Here is a 17,044-nt window from a genome sequence, read left to right on the forward strand (position 1 = left end):
CTGCAGTCTAGTGTGTCTGCAGAACTGTTCAGTTATTTCGGTCTTTTCTTTTTCTTTCTTTTTTTTTTTTTTTTGACATTTAACTTTTAAAAACTTCTACTGAAAAAGAGTAATTCCCTTTTTGTTTTTTGTTTTTTCGTGTTTCTCATTCGTGGTTTTTAAAAAAAGGGTGGAGGCGTGCGGTTTCTTGCTTGTTGATTCTTTAATATGGTTTATTTAAAGCAATAATACCTTACTTGCATATTACATAAAAGCTCAAGGAAAGGTTTTAGTAGAAAAACTTTCTTCATTTCGCCATCGCCATTACTTTAACAAAAAATATATATTATATTACGTTATAATTGTAACTATTGGCAATGCTGTTAGCTCGCACGATCAAAGGATTGTACTTAAAAATAAGTCACGTCAAAACATTGATATGCATAGTCGTTTTTTTTTCCCCCACAACGATACACTGACCTATCTGACGCATAGTTGAGCTTACGTCGCAACTGTTTGGGATTTTCTTTGTTTCAACGGTGGCAAGATTTTTATAATACTTCCTGCGATGACGTGACGTACCGGAGCGAACTGGTTTCCTTTTCGTGTCCTTCAGCTACCGTCTTGGCTTATAAAGAGTTGAGTACTGGCTCGTTAGTTTCAGTCGAACGTCGAGCAAGTCAACAAGTCCCATACCAATTCAAGATGAAGCTTTATCAGCAATTTTCACTGCTTGTGATTATTGTAGTCCTTTTTTCTGCAGGTAAACTTCATTGTAAGCCATATTTCAAACCAAATAGATTTCATTTAGGCATGTTTTCTTAGCTTTGAGTTGCAATCCTGGTTCAAAACCTGAAGAAGCTTCATCGAGACCTGGCACTCTTCCTGCTGATTGGGATGAAGATTTGAATTCTGGAGAGTTTAGTGGACATGAGTGTGGTCCAGTGCATGGAAAATGCCCACATGAACAATGCTGTTCTTTACGTAATGAATGTGGAAACTCAACTTCACACTGCAATTTGTCCTTAGGATGCAAGAAAAAGTGGGGTATTTGTCATTGATTTTTCAAACGGGGCCTGCAGAGAGCATTTGTCTGTAATCTAAAAAATGCATGCTTGCATTTAAACAGGCTGAGCTATTTTTTAAACAATCTCAATCAAACAATGACAAGTGTTGTTACTATTTCTCATACTAAGTGGTGGAGTATTGCTAATCCTTTTGTGTCCTGTTATGATCGTTTTATGTTTACAATTTCTAAAATAAAACTATTACTGATTGACATGATGAGGACAAGTCTGGTCGGCATTGAGCAAGGTTAACGAAAGGCGGAAACCAGAAAGCTTGGTTAGTCAAACGAAACCGAAACGAAAGGCTGCACTTTTTTTTTGCACTGCGATTCACGGCTGGTGGATTTTTACCAGTCAAACCTGTTGTCTTTTAAAATTCGGCAAATGTAATTATCCGAAGGTAATCCTCGCCAATACGCAGTTGTACGAAAACACCTGCATCAATATCAGCGTCTATTTCCAATGCATGTATTTTGAATTTTTAGTGGAGCATTTTCAGAAACAATTGATACGTGTAACGGGTTACCCTATTTTATGGCCCCAAAACCTTTTTAAATTCAACTAAACGAGTATCACTTTGGTGGGGGGTGAACTATAACATCCTCTCTTGGCAATTCAATATTTCTTGAATATTCGCTATCGTCAACATCTGACCCAATCGGCTCTTCCACTGGTCCTACATTGAACCATTTGGTCGATGTGACTTTATTTTCCTCGCTCTCGTGTCGGTTGTCCACTTCTATATCAAAATCACCTCCGACTGAGAGGTTCGAAAAAGAATTTATCTTCTTTTTGATTGGGATGGCGTAAATGGGTTCGATGAATTGGTCAATTAATTTGGATGCCTGCATGTCTAAACTTGTTTCGCCCGCCACATTACTCTGCTGGAATTTGAGCGTTTCGTAGATACCGTCTGAATCTGTCGAACCATGCGATTCAGCTGTGTGCTGCGAAACAGTTGCCACCGAAGGCGGATACATTTGTTCTGACGGTTGCTGCGAGTCAGTGTCTATTGAATCTTTTTTTATTTCTTCCATCTCGTTTGAAATATGCTGCGGCTAAAAGAAACAAAACAAATCGTTTACACTGTTGTTTTCATTTGTTTACTTGATGTACTCACCGATGCGCGTTTACGGGATGACATGCAGATGGCAGTAATGATTATCATAATTGTAGACACGACTAAACTAATCAATCCCACGCCCGCCAGAACAGCATTAGATGCGATAGATAACTTGGGGTATGCTCCTGCAAAATTAGGACATCTTGAATTGTTCGTTTAAAAAGAATAAATGATGAACGCTATAGATCACGGGGTACCTTGAGTTGTGCTAGTGAGAGAAAGCAAAGCTATAATCATGAGAGCTAGGGAAGTGAAAACGGAGGCGGCAGCCATGCATAGCAATGCAATTGTCCTGCCACCGGAATTTTGATAATCGGATACTATAACACACTCTATTCGGTGAGCTGAGAAATATCCGGTTACCTTACATGGCCTTGTCGTCGCGTTGGCGGCTACGGACGGCTAATAGACCCGTGACGCTTGTGGCGGCATACACTACACCGCACCATATTCCGGCTCCAATTTGACTGAAATTTGTATTCACCAAGATTGCGCAAACCTTTTTTTTTTTTTTTTTTCAGAATCGTACGCAGTCAGACAGATTGATTATAAACGAGAAGAACCTTTTTGAAAAATGAATTTACCTGAAATACAACAGCTAAGACGAAGAGGACGATGAGCGAAAACGAGAAAATTTTGATGAATAATTTATATCGCGATGACAATGTCACTGAATCGTTTTCTTCCGGAATGGTCGAGTCGGAATCGGTCATCTTCTTTTAGTTAACAACCTGCTCCTTGATCGGGCAGGTTATAGAATCACACCACACTACTAACTCATCACGACGCAGGTTGGTCAGGATCTCAAATCCTGTACTTTGAGTCGCGTTCTTTTTTCTTTTAGTTTTTGGTTTTTCTATCACCTTTGCGTGCTTTGGTTTTCCTTTTTTTTTTTTTTTGTTCCTTCAATCTTGATTTAAGATAATGAAGGTGACATGATGAACTCACTGATATGGTGATAAGCAAAGGTTGACGAAAAAGAAAAAAAAAAGAAATTTTGTATTGTGCAAGACTTTCAAACAAACACGGGCGGATAGTAAGTCAAACGGTCGCTGCCTGCATCGCTCACATCCTCGACTCCCATTCCCTCTTGCATCACTTCCACTTGAGTCTCGGTTGTCCCCATCATCTGTTTTACGCCGTACGCACTAGGTGGCGTTGGCTGTACAGTATTTGTCAAAACACTCAAATGATGATTTTGCTGCTCCCGCACGCGTTGTTGAATCCGATCCATCTTTTCTTCTTCAACCTTTTTTCAAAAAATTATTTCTGTTGAATATTCGATAGTAAAATGTTTTTAATACTGTTTCTACTTACTTCTATGCGGTGAGCTTTCCATTCACGTGAGAAGTACCACAACATGATGCAACTCTCTCCGGAAACGTAGAGACCCGTGAAAATTGAAAATCCGCCTGGTTCTAGCCAGGATTCGGTAGCTGAATCGCAAAATTAATCATTGCTTCGTGAAGATAGACTGCGTAGTTTAAAATTTTGTTTACCAGTGTCAAGACATAGGGCGACTACGTAGGCAAAAAAAATGATTGGCGAGAAGGCGGCTGTCATAGCCGTCAATACTAGATAGGATTTAACACTAGACAGAAAGTTGTAACGGGTAATCAGCGTTTTGTACTTGAATTGTTTTTGTTTATGACCTATTTTAGTCTTACTCTTTTTCAGTGTTTCGAATCAAACCGTACAACGAACCGGCCGTAGTGACCATATTAGTTGCAGACCAACCGAGGCAGATACCGACGAGGGTGTAGGACGATGGTTCAAAGTGACAGTCAATCTCCTTAAGCAGCAAAGCCTACTGAGAAAAATAGGGGTAGGGGCAATCAATGGCTAGTCTGCATTTATTGTAGAGTGCGTTCAATCTTCCTACCTGTAAAACGATAGCGATCAACCACAAAACGGCGTTTAAAACAGTTAGGCTTAAACCCAATTTTAACGAGGCCACCGGTAAAACGCGTCGTGGCTGGGACTGGATAAGCCACCAGTCGGAACTCTCCCACATGACTTCAGCCGTCAGGTAACATAGAGTCAACTCACCTATCGAGTCGTAACTGACACCATAATGATTCATCTAAAAACAACGCATAGCAGTTTGATGGTGATAACAGCTCCGACTCGATAAGACACATTTTTTTACGACTAGAACCTATGGATTGCAGAGATCTGGGTGGTCTTTAGTTGCACTATTTTTATTTATTTTTTTAGATACCAGAGAGGAAAAATAATCTTGTGATATTTTACTATTTCAACATGAAACTTGTATTCTCCGTACGTTATATACAATAATTTGCGACACACTTTACGTTGCTCCAATTTCAATCCAAGAGTTTATGCATTTGGGATCAGTTTTGAGGCTCATGCCGCTTCTGCTGAAAAAGACAATTCTTCCGCGTCGTAGGCTGCTTGCAAATGTTCTTTAATTAAATCGCTCCCACTTTCCGCTGTCAACAATTGCTGTCGCTATTTAAAGTTGATTAAAAGAACATTCAATAATTGTCTGTGCTCGGAGGTACAAGGTAGTTACGTTACCTGTATGTGTTGCTGGATGGCCAGCCAAAGCCACGACCCTATAACCTGGTCGAATAGGTTTTAATTGAATAATTTTTGTTTTTATTATTTTCTTTTCAATTCTCCTTGCCTGGTGGACGTTTTTTTGTCCTCGAACGATGAAGACGAATAGCACGCAGAAAATAATAACATTCAAGCAGTTGGTACCGACCATTGCACCGACTAGCCATTTGGTATTATCTTCTGTTTTTTTTTCGCAAAACGTCTCTTATTAATAACTTGAGTAAATAGGAATGGTAACATATCATTAAAGAATGACTTAGTCAGACCTGTCCATTTGCTGCCTTCACTTTGAACGGACAGAAGAGCAACTGAAGCTAATAAACTGAGGACGCCAAGACCTTGGCATCCGCAAATCAGCATTTTCCCTTTTTTCACACTGCATCAATCAAAAATGTTTTTAAAATGTCAATTTATTTTGTTGAAAGCTTGTTATACATTGCCACTCGGTTGCTGCCTAGTAAAAGAATCCACTGGGCAGTTAGCGTCAAAGCTAATAAAGTCCAGATGACGAGGACAGCGCTGATGGCAGATATTGACAGCCGCCTTGATTGCATGATCAAACAAACTTGACAAATGAATTGGATGATTTCACACAGAATAGCAGAAACTGAAAGGACTAGTAGTCTTTTTAGAGTCTGATTAGTGTAGACAGTAATGTACGACGAACTGGTAACCGTATCATCTAACCGCCTTGAATCGAACGACACACCATTTGAATTTCCCGCTGCAAGGGCTCCACTGTTTCCGGCTTCGGCCGTGAGTGGCGTTTCCATTTGTCCACGCACTGAATCCTTCGCAATTAACTATATGCGTTGCAAAACTGGCGTACAAGACGCCCTTCTTCTTGCTAACGGCAATTGTTTACTTAACTGTGCATAGCGGACGAAAATCTCGTTCCAATCCACTTGTTTTGATATACAAAGGCAGACTGAAGATGCCACCAACTCCACTGATTTTTTAGTTCTGTTCTATATCACGGGCAAGTGTCGTTGATACTGACGCCGATAGGGGAAGTAGATTACGTTTGGACTGTGAGACTTTCCCCTTTTGTCTTCCATTAGTCTTCGACTTACTGTGCTGTGTTTGTTTTTGTTTGGGCCGCTGTGACGTCACAGACGAAGAAACCCTTCAGCTTCATTTGAAACTTGACCAACGCCATTTAGCTCTCTCGTATTGATTGCTTAGAATTTTTAGAATTTGGGCATAGAGGGAGGTTGTGCAGTGAATTTCAATGACAGGCTTAACTTATCGACTGAAATATGATTGTATGGAATAACCGTGCGGTTGTGTCACAAACGATTTGAAACAACAAATGGGAAGCGGAAATGGTATAATTTATGCAAACGTGTGAATGGAACTAGGCTCTCTTGACTTGCGATAACGTTTCTCAAGGTTGCACATTGAGAGAAGCATATTTTTCAATGACGTCAAATTTTCACGACACATTTTGTTGCGTGTACTGGATTGTAGCAGATACGGCCAAGCGTTTGACCCGCAACGCTAGAAATGTCGCTATTTTAACTGCGATTGCGATAAGACCACTGCACAGCAGTATTATCTCTAAGGTTTTCCGTTGGGAACCTTGAATAAATAATATTATTTCTTTAAGCTTTGCCTTTGAAATGTTAATTTTGTTTGTTGTTTTTTTTTCCTCTGAAAAAAGAATTTTTTCTTACCGAAGTAATCGTCATTTAAGAGCAGTTTGTAACACGCGTGCACTTGGCCGTATTTGCCTGTGTTTGAGATGACATTCCCTGCAAATTTGTTGGCGATTCCAAACACTGTGTCGGTGAAATCACCCAATGCGTCCTTCTGAGTGGGTATGTTGTCCGATTTGAATGTGTCCAGGATACCATCCAACGGGTTGGCTGCAGGTCCGTGATGAAAGTACTGCAAACTGTGCAGTTGATAGATGACTCCCGAAGCCACTCCGACTTGCACGAGTGAAGCCATCAGAGTCATAGCGCAAATAACGAGCATCCAGTCACTCCTGCAGACGTTTTTTTGTTTTTGAATTAATGTGAACGAATGAAAGTCTTAATGAATTATTTACGGTTTAGCCTTTTTACGGCTGGCGATCACAAGAAGAGAAATGGCTGTTGTGACTAGTAATAAACCATTCCAAAGACCCACCCCCATCTTCGAGTAAGCACAATCATCGTGATTGGCTATAATCACTGCCTAAAGAAGTACAATATTAGTTTAAAAAAACCGCCAAATTAATGGGTTAGGTTATGCAGGTGTTTACCTGAACAATGATGCTGATCAAGCCCGTAATGAAATCCAAACAAGAGAAAATCGTTAGCAAAATCATCGACATCTTACAAGACGGTTGTGAAGCGCACACTGTTCGTCGAATTGTGAAAATGCCTAGATCCACTGGCTGATTAACACCCCTCCAGATTTCTTTCCCTACCTTATATACAGTTTTCGCTCCAAATAACAGAATGGGTTGCAATCAACCGCAAATCCAGCCCCTCCTAGAATCATGGATGTGGTCGGAAGACTCACGTTTCCGTTTCGTAGGGCGTATTTCGCAATCTCTTACGTTCCATACGCCACGCCATGTATGTGCATAAAACAACTGAATTAAGAGCTATTCCTTTGATCTCTCCTTAAAAAATTAGGCAACCATAAACGTTTCGTGCCCATCTTTATATTTTCATAAAGTAGGCAAAGATGCGCACAAATTAAAGTGATGGAAATAATTAGATTTATTCTTTTTTTCTTTTTCAATATCTGTTGAAATTTCGAGTTGGAAGCGAACCGGGCGAAACAGTTTCTTCGCGCAACATGAGCTTTTCTAAATGTAGAAACATTATAGATAGGGAATTAACGAATATCGATGCAAGACCACATCCGAATAGGGTGCCCTCCAATGCTTTCAAAGAAGTAAATTCATCTGTTTTGGAAGAAATGCAAAAAGAATAACCTAAAAGAAAATGCGACCATTCGCGAGCGTATAACATTGTTTGTAAAAATTGCGGTTTACCTAGTTGAGACAATTTGAAGGCCGACTGAGGTGCCGGAGATTCCGATAAAAGGCCGTAGAAAGTTCCAGCCGCAATGCCGATAGTAAAAATGCCGGCCAAGAGCGTTGCAATGCAGAGGAAAAGACTAACCATGTACCTATTCTTATTATTTTAGGGAGAGAGAAAGAAAGGACAGTTTCGTTTTCGCGTCGTGAAGCAAAATGTTTGTGTAAAGCATGCGAACATTTGTTGGGGTTTGCACAAAAACTTGCGCTTCAAGTAGAGCAACATGCTGGCCCCGTTACATGCCAGCAGCAAGGCAGTCCATATTCCCACCGCGGTGTACTGAGAGTAAGTCTTAACTTGTAGGTTTTTGTAGTTGCTTAGTATCATAGACTGCGAAATGAGTACACGGTTACTCACTGGGAGGATAATGTATTTATGTAGAAAAGAAAAGAAAACCTGTACGAGTAGAACGATGAGGGCCAAAATGAGGTTACAAGCCGAACAGATGCGTAGTGGAATCGACATCTTTTTCCACCGTCGACTGGCACAATGACATTACGCGTATTGTAATCTTTGTCGTAACGGAAACCAAATGTCTACTACAACACGCGTTGAATAGAGAAAGGATGCGGTTTTCTGACGTGTATGCATACTGGCATTTTCGCATTGGATTCCGTTAGGCGTAGTGATTCACTTGAATGCGTACTCGTTTATCGAAATCTAATTTAACGGGTCGACAACTTTTTCGAAAATTCTCGAGCCATCGTAATCTATAAGATATGGTAGGATGATGTAATTCACGTCCCACACGCCGATCAACAAAAGTGTTTCTTTTCGAAGCGAGATGTCATCGTTTTGTCTGAAGAAAAACTAATTGCTTTGATTGCAAAATATTTATGCTAAGGGCTTTAAGGTGTTTGCATTTGCGCACGTAGCTGTTGTTTGTACAGTGCAGTGTAATTTTTGTCCTTTACGAAAAGTGCAATGCGCCTTTCTTCTTCTCCGCAAATAATGCCAAATTTCCTTTCGCTCTCCCTTGTTGCTTGTTATCCTTGGCCCCGTTTTCTAGTTAGCGTTTTTAATATTTGATTATTACGGTGACGCCAAATGCTTTCATTTTAAGTTGGACGTCGTGTTTCGATAGCAATTCGAAATTAGTTTTCCTCGATGAAAGGAAGTCTTATGTACTAGTCGATCTTGCAGCAGAAGACATTTTGAGGTATTAATTACAATTTTCTTTCAGCTGGGTGTAGCTTATTTAAGAGGGAAAATGAATTTCTTTTGGTAATTGTGTATGATGTATTATGACAATCCATGCAACCCAGATGACAGGTGTTACGGGTACAAACACTGTGATAAAAAGAACCTTTCGTGGGAATCCGTACGTTAACGAAAAATAGTTTATGTTGAATCATTTGGCTCCATTGTTTTCTTTAAAAAAAAAAAAATTGGCATGTTGGTGTTTTAAATTGTATACCGGTTTTGGTGGTCTCAGTTGTAACAGTAGCAAGAAATGAAGCTCAGGGCTCCGTTGATAACACATGCCAAACACCCACCGAAAAGTATTACGCCATCGAGAGCGTGTTGGACTGTGCCTGTTTTGTTTTAACGTAGTAAATGAATAAATTAACTATTACGTCATGTTTTGAAGTTACTTACAGTGGTCTCTGCGGACAAACCGATAGAGGCAATACCAGTCTTCCTCAATTCTTTCAATATTAGCAGCCATGACGCCAATCAGTGCGATCGCACAAAAGAATGAGATCAGAGCTGTGGCCACCTCCCATTGATTGCTGCAATTAAAGACGTGGTGAAGTTAACTTTAACGCCATTGCCTTACAGTTGAAAAAAACTTTTAATTGGGTGTCGAAATTCATTTCGCTAGACCCTAAGGGTGTAGACACATTTTATTTTCAGCTTTTTTAAAGACCAAACAAAAAATAGAGGTGCGGTAAGCTACCTTTCTCTTCAGACCTGTACACGCCCCCCATTTTCAGACTTTTTTCAGCTCTTGAACAGTAAAGATGTCAGGTCCAAGTGATTACTACGGTGAACAGGGACGGTGTTGGTGGGATCCACGGGCCGTAGCTAGAATTAATAGAGAGCAAGAGAATCGTGGTTTTGATGGTAGAATGGAGGAATAGGATAGGCGACCGCGTGGTTGGTACGACGAGTACGAGTTTGCGGGAAGAGATCATGCCCCATTTTGATACCAGCGGGTTGCTGACTTGCTGGCCCGTCGTTTTATAGTCAAGCACACGACCATTTCGAGTACCGTGAACGTCGTTCAAGTGGATTTTTCGAAGATCAGCAGCACGACGAAAGGTATGGGGATCGTTATTATCAAGATAGAGAGTTTAGAGAAGTTTCGAATAGACCAAGCTATGTCGATGAAGAAATTTACGATCAAGTGGAGAGGCCAAGAGCAGAGCGAACAGAGAGAAGAAGAGAAGAGCGAGTAGAGACCAAAAGCAGAGCAAGTAGATCAGAGATGGAGGAAACGTAGAAGCGAGGAAGAAGAAGAAGATGTGGAGGTAGAAGAGGACGTTAGTGACGACGGAGAGTCAGAGCAGGAACAAGCGGAATTCCCTGAGCACAGGCCAACCGATCGTTCCTGGTTGCCGAAATCATCGCAGAAGAAGAAGTGGAAAGTTAAGTCTAAGCCAGTCGAGGGGTTTCCTGAACATGCAAACCAGGCAGGACCGTCCAATGTCGCTAGTGGCTCCGAGGAGCCAATTTTCGTTCCAAAGGAGATCACGGAAGAGATTAGTAACTGGCTGGTCCACGGTTTTTCGGCGGATGAATCTACGGCGATTTCCAAGAAATTTGCGCTTGATTTTGAAGACAAATCTTTCTCAATCAAACCCCCAAAGCTCGATAGCTTTATGTCGCGTCGGGCAAAAGACGGTAATCACTCGAGGGCAGTCAGCGCAGCGGAAGAAGCACTTATTGCGTCTCGCAATCTCTTTTCTCAACATAGTAAAACATGCAGTTTAAGAGAAGAAAAAGAAAGCAAGGAATATTCGAGGAGCTTTATCGCGTTGGTAGCTTTCTCAGATGGAATGAGACCATTTTTTTTATTTGGAACGAAATAGAGCGAAGGAGAAACGATACAGCATTAAACGAGTAGTGACGCGGACGTCTGGGAGCGCGGAGCTCAGTGTGGCGTGTTCCGTTGAAGGAAATACGTACGCATTTGAGCACGGAGCTCGATAAAAAATAATCTGAAGTAAAGTGTCTAAGCCTAGACGGTCTTTTGAAATCAGATTTTCCAACAGCAAAACAAAGAATATGAAGAAAGAGTGGTGACGCAGACGTCTACGAGCGCGGAGTTCAGTGTGGCGCATTCCGTCGAAAGAATTTTTACGCCTTCGAGCGCGGAGCTCCATAAAACAAATCTGAAGCCAAAGTGTCTAAGCCTAGACAGTCTTTACGAATCAGATTAAAAACAGCAAAATAATGAATATGAAAAAATGAGTAGGGACGCGGACGTCTGGGAGCGTGGAGCTCAATGTGGCGTGTTCCCTCGAAGAAAATATGTAACGCCCTCGAGCCCGGAGCCCGGTAGAAATACAATTGCCTCTGCAAGAGGTGTGCCTAAACCTAGAACACAGCTTCGCAAACAGATGTGTCAATAAGAGAAGAAGCGAGACTATAACCTCAATAAAACTTCAGCTGTTCCAAAATAAAAAAAGGATAAAGAATGGTTTGCATGAGAATGTCCTCTTTGGTTAAGTGGAGGTATAGAGGGGGGAATAGAAGTGAAGTTGATTTTCTTTTGCCGTAGTCTATATAAAACTGGAGGTGTCAAATTCAAAGGGGAACAAGTTTTAGGTGGAAAAACTATGTAAGAGAAGGGGGGTCTAAGATAATTAGGAAATAAATTGGATCGGTTTCGAATTGTAATGTTGAATTTCCAATGTCGGTTTGGTCGGGTCTTCGCGTGGTCTAGGTGATGAGGGCTTACGCGGCTGGGCAGACAAGCACGCAACGTCTTTGCGCAAAAAGCAACGGCTCTTTCGTGCAACCTCTGCTTCATTTCTTAATTTTGGCCGTTGGTCATGGCCGATCAAAGACTCTGAAGGTTTCGGCTTGGTGTACGGCGTTTGAAGCGCGTTGATCGTCGCCTGGCGTCAAGTGGGCATCGTGTAGGATCGAGTGTAAGAGCTCCAACCCCATATAGCACATTTCTGCCGTCAGATGTCCGAATTATGGCCGAACATCCGTTAGATATCTATGTACTCAATGGGTAGTTCCAGGGATGTCCGTCGGCTAGTCACCTTGGAAGTGCAATGGATGTGCGAAAATTATATTCTACGGACCTCCTTCCAACAGCCAAAAAGATTTTTAATTGTTTCATTAAGGATCGGCCTCGAGCCAATCGGGGCGCTTTTTTGCAAATCGGGTTTCTCATTTCGGGCCAAGGAGGCGTGGCTCAGGGTGGAAAATTCTTCTCCCCGAATTTAATTGGGGTTTGCAATCAATTGGATTGCAATCAATCGATTCATCAATGCAAAAAACATTATCGATTTACCCGATCTATCCGATAACAACCCCAATAATAGCTCGTTCTACCCGCTTGCCCCGATTTTTACTCTGAAACCGAAAGAACGGCATTTTTTTTTATTGCTTCGGGGCAACGGGTTAACCTCAAATTTTTCCCCGCACCGCCCCGGTTGAAAAAGTGGCACCTCATTTCAACCCCGAATGCACTTTATCGGTGTGGGGCGGTTAACTCGATTAGAACTAATTGGGGCCGATCACTAAGTTTCATTATTAATTGTCAAAATTTCTTGAGAGGGGGGTCAATCCACGCCGATCCGTCAGATCTTGGGCGCGGGTAAGTCACGGATTTTGTTTAAATTTGGACAGTGGATTCATATAGTTATGAAACACTGATTTTCAAAATTTTATTGTATTTTTCCCAGTAGTTTCTGAGTTATCGCAAAATGAAAAACGTTTTTTTTCATTTTGCCGTAGAGCATTTTTTACCGGTGTTTTTTTATTTTTTAATTTTTGTCCCTATTATTTTATTTTTTGAGAAATTTAAATACAAGTTTCTTATCCAGTTTTTCACTAGCTTTCGTTTGGTTACATTTATTTTAGTAAAAAATTAATTCTAAGTATAGTAATTTAACTTTTAAATTTGTAAACCCTTCCTTATTCAAAAATCGGTAGCCAAAATCTGCGACTTCATAGAGTAGCGGTTTTTTTTTAAATTATTCATTAAATATCAATTAACCATATGTATTAAATTCAAAGGACTTAAACTTATACTTTGGCCGAAACAAATCGGCAAAGTTCATGAATATTTTGGATTTTCAACTTCATTTTATGCCTAACGGGCTTTCATGTATAGTCAGAAAGGGTTAATGTAAAGGGTAAAGGGTAATGTAAAGGGGAAAGGCCACCTATGTTCCGATAAGCCAACCCTTTTTGACTTTACATGAAAGCCCGTTAGACATAAAATGAAGTTGAAAATCCAAAATATTCATGAAATTAATTTTTTACTAAAATAAATGTAACCAAACGAAAGCTAGTAAAAAACTGAATAAGAAACTTGTATTTAAATTTCTCAAAAAATAAAATAGTAGGGACAAAAATTGAAAAATAAAAAAACACCGGTAAAAAATGCTCTACGGCAAAATGAAAAAAACGTTTTTCATTTTGCGATATCTCAGAAACTACTGGGAAAAATACAATAAAATTTTGAAAATCAGTGTTTCATAACTATATGAATCCACTGTCCAAATTTAAACAAAATCCGTGACTTACCCGCGCCCGAGATCTGACGGATCCGCGTGGATTGACCCAGGGGGAAAACTTAACCGTGTTCAAATTTTTCCCTTGAACGTATTTTTATTTGAAGTCCAGCATTTAAAAGGAAAAATTTTAAAAATAAAGGAGTAATGATCTAATTGCCGGATGGTTTATTTTAAAATTTATTACAAAAAATGAATAAAATATATGAAAGTCGTGAGTTTGTTTGCACAAGCTTTCCGTTTAGCTTACGGGAACCAAGCCATTGAAAATTAACTCACAGAAAATAAATATTATTCGGCATCTAATAATATTAAAAGCAAGTATACTTATGAAATGATTATAATTTCAAATAATAAAAAACTACTTTAAACTTAATAAATCATGCTGAAGTTTAAAATTCAAAAAATATTTAGCATAAATTGTTTAATTTCAATTTATACACCTCTGGTTTAACCTAAGTTCGACATCATCTTGACTTCTTAAAAATCCTGTATGTGATTTGTTATCGAAAAAGCTCAAGTGTTTTACAACAATTCGATTGTATTGTTCAAAAATGATACATTACATATCTGTAGATTGGCACAGTGGAATAAGATTCGACTGTGATGCGGGAGACCGGAGTTCAAATCCTGGTATAGTCTAATGTTTTTTCATGAATAGATGTCCAATACATGTCATATTTATAGCCAAATGAAAGCCCGTTCGGATATCCTTAGAATGTCTGACGGCGCTGTTGAGGGCGGTCAAAACCAAAAAAAAATACATCCGTAGGACATCCAAATCGGATATCGGGCTTTCCGGAGGATATCAAAAAGATGTACTCAACATCCGACCCCGACATCTGTCGGACATCCGACGGACTGCCTTGTGTTATGTGGGACTGGTCCAGATGTTTCAGCCCGGGTTGGTCTTCGTGGTCACCAAGGTGGTCGAAAGTCACAGCGATTTTTGGTTCCTTTGTTTCCTCACTTGTCGACGTGGTAACAGCTGCGTTTTCGCAAGTTGTTTCAGGAAAAGGGATGGAAAAAATGCAACTTACAGTCGTTTGATGTTCCAACACTGATGGTCGTATGACAGATTCATCCGCAAATATGCTGTTTCCATTTTGGTGATTTTCCTTGTCTTGGTGTTTTTCCGGGTGGGAAGAGGCTTTCTCAATGGTGACTCGGCTTGCGACAATAGCAGCCGAAAAAACAGGTCGAGATATTTTAATTTTCAGTGTTTTACTTACAAATTTTTTTAGTTTCTTGAATTTCTCCAACCACAATGCCTTTATTTTCTTCTTTAAAGGTTTTTTTTTATGTCAGTGACAGAATATTTGTCTTCAATTTGTGCCATCATCGGCGAAGAACTGCTGTAGTAGAGTTTTTGGTAACGTGTCCGTAACGGCCAAGACTTCGGTCGGCGGGTTCGTCCTCGCTGCCACCAGATGAGACAATTGGGATGATAATGTTTATTTAAATTTGACACCAATTACATTTCAAAACACAGCGGCAAAAACAAAAGGGAAAAGATAACAGACGGAGGGAGGAAGACTGACTCACTGACTCCTCGCTGGTCGACTGGAGACTCTCCTGCTGGTGAAGTTTGTCCGTCTTTTATACGGCATCGCAGAGAGTCGAATTTAATGTCAAACGGGATGCTGACGTTCGCCCGACAAAACTTTACATCGACACCTTTTCGACTTACTTTCGACAGGAGGCGACACTACCTCGACAAATATGCGAAATGATTTCGACAATAAATCGACAATAACCTAACCTAACCTAACCAACCTAACCTAACCTAACCTAACCTAACCTAACCTAACCTAACCTAACCCATTTGTCGAAATAGTCTCGCATATTTGTCGAGGTAGTGTCGCCACCTGTCGAAAGAAAGTCGAATAGGTGTCGATGTAAAGTTTTGTCGGGCGAAACTACCCATACCCAAATTTTCACGATAAAAGAGCGACATTTTGTGGCGTGTACTGGATTGTAGCAGGTACGGCCAAGCGTTTGACCCGCAACGCTAGAAATGTCGCTATTTTAACTGCGATTGCGATAAGACCACTGCACAGCAGTATTTTCTCTAGGGTTTTCCGTCTGGAACCTTGAATAAATAATATTATTTCTTTAAGCTTCACCTTTGAAATGTTAATTTTGTTTGTTTTTTTTCTCTGAAAAAAGAATTTTTTCTTACCTAAGTAATCGTCATTTAAGAGCAGTTTGTAACATAAGTGCACTTGGGCGTGTTTGCCTATCTGAGTGAGTATGTTGTCCGATTTGAATATGCCCAGGAAAGCATCCCACCCGTTGGCTGCAGGTCCGTTGGGAAAGTACTGCAAACTGTGCAGTTCATAGATGACTCCCAAAGCCACTCCGACTTGCACGAGTGAAGCCATTAGAGTCAGAGCGCAAATAACGAGCATCCAGTTACTCCTGCAGACATTTTTTTGTTTTTGAATTAATGTGAACGAATGAAAGTATTAATGTATAATTTACGGTTTTTTACGGCTGGCGATCACAAAAAGAGAAGTGGCTGTTGTGACTAGTAATAAACCATTCCAAAGACCCACCTTCATCTTTGAGTAAAAACAATCATCGTGATTGACTATAATCACTGCCTAAAGAAGTACAATATTAGTTAAAAAAAACCGCCAAATTAATGGGTTAGGTTATGCAGGTGTTTACCTGAACAATGATGCTGATCAAGCCCGTAATGAAATCCGAACCAGATAAAATCGTTAGCAAAATCATCGACATCTTACAAGACGGTTGTGAAGCGCACACTGTTCGTCGAATTGTGCAAATGCCTAGATCCACTGGCTGATTAACACCCCTCCAGAATTCTTTCCCAACATTATGGACCACTTTCTACTTGCTTCGTATCCGTATAGCCAAAAGTCGTGCGGCTAGTCGATTTGTGCGCACCGCGGCGGGGAATAGCCGAAACATGCTGCAGACTTGGCTAGATTGAGCCCATGAACTTAGCAGTTGTTTGCCTTTTACAGTAGCGGTCCACGAAGTGGGACAAGTCGTGCAAGGGGAGAAGCTTCCCACTTTGCCGGTTTGTACCACTTCGTGGTGCCCCATAAGAACAATACAAGAAGGGTCTTGCAACTGCTAGAGAGATGTGACCTTGTTGCCCTCAGCACTGTTCCCGTGGCACAATATTTCTTGCTGAACCCGATGCATGAAGTTTATCATTAAAAATTAGAAAGTGTGTTCGTACGCACTTTCTGTTTCTCTTATTCATCACAGCAAAATATTACGTATATTACATCAATGGAAGTACATCACAAATTAAAAAAACATTTTCCGGGTTTAATCGTAATAAAATAGAACACATGAAGTAGACTAGAAATCACCAAATTTTGATTGAATTTCACAACGAATTTTTAAATATAACTGGTGAGTTATCTCAATTATTATAGGTTTTTTTTACTCGGCAGCGATTTCCATCATATATTTAGGGCAGAAAACCGGCCAAAAAGGGTTTTAAGTTTGAATCTCCGCGAAAGTTCAAAGAATACGAGGCTAGAAAGGTCTTTTTGTTTCAGGCTCCACCCC

The 17,044-nt window shown here is 40.3% G+C and overlaps 8 protein-coding genes and 1 pseudogene across 13 annotated transcripts in view; 3 read left to right on the forward strand and 6 right to left on the reverse strand.

Moving 5' to 3' along the window:
• The window catches only part of LOC116928944 (glucose dehydrogenase [FAD, quinone]), a 33,969-nt gene that overhangs the window by 6,542 nt on the left and 10,383 nt on the right, over window positions 1-17,044 (forward strand). The gene's annotated exons all lie outside the window — the stretch shown is intronic.
• Window positions 425-1,258, forward strand: LOC116928964. The gene is made up of 2 exons (XM_032936117.2): window positions 425-742; window positions 805-1,258. The coding sequence occupies exons 1-2, from the start codon at window positions 685-687 to the stop codon at window positions 1,038-1,040; spliced, it is 294 nt and encodes a 97-aa protein (XP_032792008.1). The 5' UTR covers window positions 425-684; the 3' UTR covers window positions 1,041-1,258.
• On the reverse strand, window positions 1,499-3,029 carry LOC116928955. The gene is made up of 5 exons (XM_032936107.2): window positions 2,754-3,029; window positions 2,538-2,668; window positions 2,367-2,461; window positions 2,167-2,294; window positions 1,499-2,104 (listed from the first exon to the last, which is right to left on the reverse strand). Exons 1-5 carry the CDS (start codon window positions 2,880-2,882, stop codon window positions 1,619-1,621), a joined length of 969 nt encoding a protein of 322 aa, XP_032791998.2. The 5' UTR covers window positions 2,883-3,029; the 3' UTR covers window positions 1,499-1,618.
• On the reverse strand, window positions 3,154-4,262 carry LOC116928957. The gene is made up of 5 exons (XM_032936109.2): window positions 4,052-4,262; window positions 3,837-3,976; window positions 3,669-3,760; window positions 3,487-3,605; window positions 3,154-3,418 (listed from the first exon to the last, which is right to left on the reverse strand). Exons 1-5 carry the CDS (start codon window positions 4,250-4,252, stop codon window positions 3,185-3,187), a joined length of 786 nt encoding a protein of 261 aa, XP_032792000.2. The 5' UTR covers window positions 4,253-4,262; the 3' UTR covers window positions 3,154-3,184.
• LOC116928959 lies at window positions 4,417-5,875 on the reverse strand. Its single transcript, XM_032936110.2, has 5 exons — window positions 5,188-5,875; window positions 5,019-5,128; window positions 4,820-4,932; window positions 4,711-4,755; window positions 4,417-4,641 (listed from the first exon to the last, which is right to left on the reverse strand). The coding sequence occupies exons 1-5, from the start codon at window positions 5,523-5,525 to the stop codon at window positions 4,537-4,539; spliced, it is 711 nt and encodes a 236-aa protein (XP_032792001.2). The 5' UTR covers window positions 5,526-5,875; the 3' UTR covers window positions 4,417-4,536.
• LOC116928960 lies at window positions 5,998-7,164 on the reverse strand. The gene is made up of 4 exons (XM_032936111.2): window positions 7,001-7,164; window positions 6,806-6,933; window positions 6,429-6,742; window positions 5,998-6,333 (listed from the first exon to the last, which is right to left on the reverse strand). Exons 1-4 carry the CDS (start codon window positions 7,070-7,072, stop codon window positions 6,188-6,190), a joined length of 660 nt encoding a protein of 219 aa, XP_032792002.2. The 5' UTR covers window positions 7,073-7,164; the 3' UTR covers window positions 5,998-6,187.
• On the reverse strand, window positions 7,389-9,546 carry LOC116928962. Of its 5 annotated transcripts, XR_006650067.1 has the most exons (5): window positions 9,390-9,546; window positions 8,187-9,325; window positions 7,969-8,120; window positions 7,745-7,886; window positions 7,389-7,684 (listed from the first exon to the last, which is right to left on the reverse strand). XR_006650067.1 is itself a non-coding variant. In XM_032936114.2 (4 exons), exons 1-4 carry the CDS (start codon window positions 8,253-8,255, stop codon window positions 7,485-7,487), a joined length of 552 nt encoding a protein of 183 aa, XP_032792005.1. In that variant the 5' UTR covers window positions 8,256-8,410; the 3' UTR covers window positions 7,389-7,484. The 5 variants fall into 5 exon arrangements, 3 of the variants coding, with proteins under 3 accessions (XP_032792005.1, XP_032792006.1, XP_032792004.1); XR_006650068.1 differs by having other exon boundaries at window positions 7,745-8,120; XM_032936114.2 differs by lacking the exon at window positions 9,390-9,546 and having other exon boundaries at window positions 7,745-7,881; window positions 8,193-8,410.
• Window positions 9,747-11,954, forward strand: LOC123475243 (annotated as a pseudogene).
• Window positions 14,016-16,326, reverse strand: LOC123475246. 2 transcript variants are annotated; one of them, XM_045177679.1, is made up of 4 exons: window positions 16,166-16,326; window positions 15,977-16,098; window positions 15,675-15,913; window positions 14,016-15,584 (listed from the first exon to the last, which is right to left on the reverse strand). In XM_045177679.1, the coding sequence occupies exons 1-4, from the start codon at window positions 16,235-16,237 to the stop codon at window positions 15,430-15,432; spliced, it is 588 nt and encodes a 195-aa protein (XP_045033614.1). In that variant the 5' UTR covers window positions 16,238-16,326; the 3' UTR covers window positions 14,016-15,429. The 2 variants fall into 2 exon arrangements, with proteins under 2 accessions (XP_045033614.1, XP_045033613.1); XM_045177678.1 differs by having other exon boundaries at window positions 14,016-15,605.

This window comes from Daphnia magna, linkage group LG8 (assembly GCF_020631705.1).
Source record: "Daphnia magna isolate NIES linkage group LG8, ASM2063170v1.1, whole genome shotgun sequence".
Taxonomy (NCBI): Eukaryota; Metazoa; Arthropoda; class Branchiopoda; order Diplostraca; family Daphniidae; genus Daphnia; species Daphnia magna.

Bases quoted from the DNA above. Each gene is read 5' to 3' on its own strand.
- LOC116928962 (XM_032936113.2), bottom strand. From the start codon at position 8,255: ATGTCGATTCCACTACGCATCTGTTCGGCTTGTAACCTCATTTTGGCC. The intron at 8,121-8,186 runs GTTTTCTTTTCT...CTCATTTCGCAG, and splicing joins TCATCGTTCTACTCGTACAG to TCTATGATACTAAGCAACTA. The intron at 7,882-7,968 runs GTTCGCATGCTT...TAATAAGAATAG, and splicing joins TTGTGCAAACCCCAACAAAT to GTACATGGTTAGTCTTTTCC.
- LOC116928960 (XM_032936111.2), bottom strand. From the start codon at position 7,072: ATGTCGATGATTTTGCTAACGATTTTCTCTTGTTTGGATTTCATTACG. The intron at 6,934-7,000 runs GTAAACACCTGC...GTACTTCTTTAG, and splicing joins TGATCAGCATCATTGTTCAG to GCAGTGATTATAGCCAATCA. The intron at 6,334-6,428 runs GTAAGAAAAAAT...TATTTATTCAAG, and splicing joins CTTAAATGACGATTACTTCG to GTTCCCAACGGAAAACCTTA.
- LOC116928955 (XM_032936107.2), bottom strand. From the start codon at position 2,882: ATGACCGATTCCGACTCGACCATTCCGGAAGAAAACGATTCAGTGACA. The intron at 2,462-2,537 runs GTAAGGTAACCG...TTCCGGTGGCAG, and splicing joins CAACGCGACGACAAGGCCAT to GACAATTGCATTGCTATGCA. The intron at 2,295-2,366 runs GTACCCCGTGAT...CTAATTTTGCAG, and splicing joins TCTCACTAGCACAACTCAAG to GAGCATACCCCAAGTTATCT.
- LOC116928957 (XM_032936109.2), bottom strand. From the start codon at position 4,252: ATGAATCATTATGGTGTCAGTTACGACTCGATAGGTGAGTTGACTCTA. The intron at 3,606-3,668 runs GTAAACAAAATT...TTTGCGATTCAG, and splicing joins CGCCCTATGTCTTGACACTG to CTACCGAATCCTGGCTAGAA. The intron at 3,419-3,486 runs GTAAGTAGAAAC...TTTTGAAAAAAG, and splicing joins GGAAAGCTCACCGCATAGAA to GTTGAAGAAGAAAAGATGGA.
- LOC116928964 (XM_032936117.2), top strand. From the start codon at position 685: ATGAAGCTTTATCAGCAATTTTCACTGCTTGTGATTATTGTAGTCCTT. The intron at 743-804 runs GTAAACTTCATT...ATGTTTTCTTAG, and splicing joins TGTAGTCCTTTTTTCTGCAG to CTTTGAGTTGCAATCCTGGT.
- LOC116928959 (XM_032936110.2), bottom strand. From the start codon at position 5,525: ATGGAAACGCCACTCACGGCCGAAGCCGGAAACAGTGGAGCCCTTGCA. The intron at 5,129-5,187 runs GTATAACAAGCT...TGATTGATGCAG, and splicing joins GGCAGCAACCGAGTGGCAAT to TGTGAAAAAAGGGAAAATGC. The intron at 4,756-4,819 runs GCAAGGAGAATT...CTATTCGACCAG, and splicing joins GACAAAAAAACGTCCACCAG to GTTATAGGGTCGTGGCTTTG.
- LOC123475246 (XM_045177678.1), bottom strand. From the start codon at position 16,237: ATGTCGATGATTTTGCTAACGATTTTATCTGGTTCGGATTTCATTACG. The intron at 16,099-16,165 runs GTAAACACCTGC...GTACTTCTTTAG, and splicing joins TGATCAGCATCATTGTTCAG to GCAGTGATTATAGTCAATCA. The intron at 15,606-15,674 runs GTAAGAAAAAAT...TGAAGCTTAAAG, and splicing joins CTTAAATGACGATTACTTAG to AAATAATATTATTTATTCAA.